At 33.4% G+C, this 4,299-nt stretch overlaps 1 protein-coding gene across 1 annotated transcript in view; it reads right to left on the bottom strand.

The window, feature by feature from the left end:
* The window catches only part of LOC107656059 (succinyl-CoA ligase [GDP-forming] subunit beta, mitochondrial-like), a 124,305-nt gene extending 121,240 nt beyond the window's left edge, over positions 1-3,065 (bottom strand). The window contains exon 1 of the mRNA XM_016443729.1: positions 2,912-3,065. Coding sequence (XP_016299215.1) covers positions 2,912-2,995 — 84 coding nt within the window. The 5' untranslated portion in view covers positions 2,996-3,065. The remainder of the gene's footprint in view (positions 1-2,911) is intronic.
* Positions 3,066-4,299: the final 1,234 nt, after the last annotated feature.

Below are 4,299 nucleotides of genomic sequence, written 5' to 3'. Positions count from 1 at the left end.
TTTTCAATTTATGAATAAAATAAAGCCTGTGGTAAACATAACTTGACTATACTTCTACATTTTGTTCTACAATATAAACTGCACACACTCACAGCCTAAACCTTCTTATCTAGCTACTTATTAAAAACGTTATAAAATACGTTTTCAAAAATGAACATAACTGCTTCACAATTTGTATTTTGGGTATGGATGTGTGTCATTTACGTTGTACAATAAAACGTAAAAGTATCGTCAATTTATGTTTACCACAGGCTTTATTTTAATTGAAAAACCCCATTATAAAACCCCATAGGAAAATCTAGAAGGAACCCACGGCGAATTACTCTTCCGGGTTCTGACTTTATAGTTGCCCACACTATTGGCAGTAAATATAAATGTCTACTTTTAGTCTCTGAAGTTAAAGTTAAAGTTTTACCCTCTGTGCTTATTCCAGGAGGAATTGGGCGAGAATCCTTCTGTGAGATGATGTGGCTTCTTACACAGAATAAGGCACGCAACATATTTCATAGTATTTAAGCAGTGATAAAGGCATTGCATTATAAATATACTTTAATGAAAATTATAATAATAAGAACTCCGATAAACCGTATATTGTATAGACACAGCTGTGCGTGTGTTTTTTATGCATAAGTGTATTTTTTTAGTTAGTATTTGTATTTAATAAAGCACTACTGCATTAAAATAATTGGTAAATGAAAAACATTACATATGATAAACAATAATGTTAAGTACACTGCACTTAAATATTAAGCAAAAATAAATTTAAGCTTTTTAGTTTGACTTAATTGTTATTTATAATTAATATTAACTTAAAAAATTTGAGTTGCTAAATACATTTTTTTTTTTTTTTTTTAGGTAATCGGTGTCCACAAAAATTTTGAGTATTCTGAACTTATCGGGTTTTACAGTGTGAACAAAAATCTAAAAACTGAATCAAAAAAAGTCAATTTCAAAATTCTTGTTTAATTTTTTTTTACATATTAGAGTCAAATGTTTTTACAGAGGGAATTTTGGGTATCTCATTTTTGTCACTCCATAATTCAGAAAATACTTTGAACAGACAGAAAACAATTGATTTTCACAATTTTGGGGGGAATAAAACGTTGTATATAATCAAGCAAATTATATATAAACAAATCCCTCTGTAAAAACCTTCAGGATATAGACAGGAATAAAAATGTAAAGTTTGGTGTGTGTAAGTGCTACTGAAGTGGAGATTTATGGCTCAGTGTAGGAGAAAAAACTCCTAGATAAAGTGCTTTAAAAGAAACACTTAACAGTGTATTTTGGATGTTTCTTTCCACTAGTCTGAAAAAAACACTTTATGAAAAACCAAAAAGCCCCAAATCTCAAACTTGATACGTGCATGAAAAAACAGTGTTTTTGCCTGCAGTGTCTCCCCTTAAAGAAATAGTTCACCCAAAAATTAAAATTTGCTAAAAATGTACCCTCAGTCCAAGTTTGTTTCTTTATCAAAGAAGATGTGTAGAAATTTAGCATTACATCACTTGCTCATCAATAGATCCTCTGCAGTGAATGGGTGCCGTCGGAATGAGATAAAAAAAAAAATTAAAAAAAAAACGTCATAATATTTATCTATATATATATATATACATGTTGTTTCAAAACGTCTTTGAGGAAGAAACAAACTCATCTACAACTTAAGTGGACTGAAGGTTACGTTTTCAGCAAATTTCATTTTTGGGTGAACTGTTCCTTTAAAGACGGCAAGCCTCTGTCCTCCGACAACCAACACATTTGTTTTATGTGCCAACAGCCACTGAACTATTTAGGGATATCAGTCAGGATTAAAACAGAATGGAAGGCGCAGCTCAGATCTATTCAATGACCTACTTGAAACTTTTCCTCCGAGTTTTGTTCTATAGGCCTAATGTCAAAATATAGCCGCTGACTTTCCATAAGACTGAAATTCCATTGAAAAAGCACTGTTGATCTACTTTGTCCTGTTGTCCTGGTTTACGGTTTATATGTGCAGAGTAATCTTTTAGTACACATGTCAAATTACACCCAAAATAAGGAAACATTAAAAAATTTAAAATGTTGCAAGACCAAAAGAGGAACACAGGACAATCACCCAAAAATACAAAAATTATGACAGCATGGAAATCTGCGTATACCTAAGATAAATATTAAAAATGACCTTTAAACCTTTGCTGTAGACTGACAGCAAATTGCTATTGGCCAGCTCAGCAGAAAAAGTTTCATCACTGACAGGTCAAAGGCTGATATAGATGGACGTGAGTCTGGCCTATTGCTCACTGACTGAATGAATAGAGGACAAACCTGAAGGTGAAACGATCATTTCTAGCCTTATGAAAAAAGCCCTCAAAACACTCAAACATTATTAAAAAGTATCACCTTTAGGAATCAGTATTCTGGGAAACATAACATATAGCAGAACACACAAGCTTATAAGACTCTACTTCTTGGTTAGAATCCTTAGAACAACATTTTCAGAATAGAACCTTAAGAAAAAAGATATTTAAGAATAGAATTTATTAACATAAACTTAAAAACAGAATCTTTTGAAAATAATCATTGTCTGAATTAATTTCAAATCATCAGACCGCATTTTGCAGATCATGCAATGTGTTTTATGAACATATTTATATGCTGGCGTCAGTTACAGTAAACGAATAATTCTGCAAAGCAGCGCAGAGACCGTCTATGTGTCATTCTATTAAAGCGTCTGTTCAAATCGCTAGTTGAATGAACAAGCAACGCCAGGTTAAATGAGTATTTGTACATGTAGTCATAACTATGTGCAGAATAAATCACTATTATCAGACGCTGTAAGCAGACAGACAGCAGATGCGTCACGCAACACTACGTTCTTCTGCTGGTCACATCACGCAGTGGAGGAGAAACGTAGAGATCTGCGATCTGTTACCTGGTTTCGGCTCACAAGCAGTTGTTTAGTGCTCGCTGCTCGGAGTCCTATCACAGCCGCCTGACATGCCATGGATGCCGCCATGTTGAACCGGAAGTAAGTCCTGTAGCGCTGACACGTGTGTGAGGAGTGACAGTGAGCGTTGGCTGAGGTCTTCAGAAACCTGTAAGTGAACCAAAGAACAGGATTGGACTAGTTACACTGCAACATTAGCTAATTTACCTCCCTAGCCGGTGGGACAAAAGTTCAAATATCTGGTTGTATACAAACGTGTTCTTAAAATGTTCTTATATAAATACAGATAATTCCGCAAATGTAGACAATTACATGAATACGACAATTTACGTAAATATTGTTATGGAAGTGTACTTGAATAGCTGTTGAATAATTAAATTTTATGTAATATAATACAATGTATTCAAATAATAAAATACGTCCCCTCCCATCAAAGGACAGCCTATAAAAATCAGTCAGTAATTCTAAGAATAATAAAATAATATTTTTCTGTTTATTTTAGTTTGTCATCATTTTTCTGTTTACTAATTACTGACAAAATACATTTTTTTCTGTTATTGCCAAAAGTCTGAATATATTAGATAATGTAGATTACTATTTTTAAGGATGACAATTTGAATAGCTGTTGAATAATGGAGCTTATAAAGTTATATTAATAAAAAAAAAACTATCAAATATATTTTTCTTTACATATATTATTGCCAAAAGTATGCTCTTTCGGTTTGTTTTTGTTCATTTATTATAAACATAAAGATAAAATCTAGATACTTTTGCCAGTTATGTATTTATTTATTCATTAATTTTGAGTACGTTTGAATACTATTCAGTCTTTTTGTGTGTTTAGGTTATTTACATACTATTTAATCATGTCAGCACTGATTTCATCATGTCAGCAGATAAAGAAGACCAACACAAAAGCAGGATCATTATGTGAACGCCATGATGTTTGATGGGTTGGATCGGCTGCATAGCAGGTTCCCAAACTTGGTGGCATGTTTCTTTAGCGTTGATCAAAGGGAGGAGGTTTGATTCTCTCTCACACATACACAGAACCTATCTATCTTTTCTCACTCTCTTCTCGACTCTCTAAAAGCACTCATTACTCTCTGACATTGTGAAAGGGCAGGAAGGGCAAAATGATCATAAAAAGCTGTGATTATGACAGAGAGACATTTGCTTTAAACTGATGTGTGTCAGCAGAAACCTATTCAGAGAGGATGATGAACAACTCCTAGAACATGTGAGCGTCTCTCTCCTTCCCTCATTTTTTTTTTCACAATACGGTCACATAAACAAGCCTCTGCCCCTTCAATACATTCAAACCAAAACATGCAGATATTGACATTTTGCAATGGCAGAAGAGCCACTATTGC

This window comes from Sinocyclocheilus anshuiensis, unplaced genomic scaffold (assembly GCF_001515605.1).
Source record: "Sinocyclocheilus anshuiensis isolate Anshui unplaced genomic scaffold, SAMN03320099.WGS_v1.1 scaffold51, whole genome shotgun sequence".
Taxonomy (NCBI): Eukaryota; Metazoa; Chordata; class Actinopteri; order Cypriniformes; family Cyprinidae; genus Sinocyclocheilus; species Sinocyclocheilus anshuiensis.
Note: the sequence above shows the minus strand (reverse complement) of the source record. Positions and strands in the feature narration are given on the sequence as shown.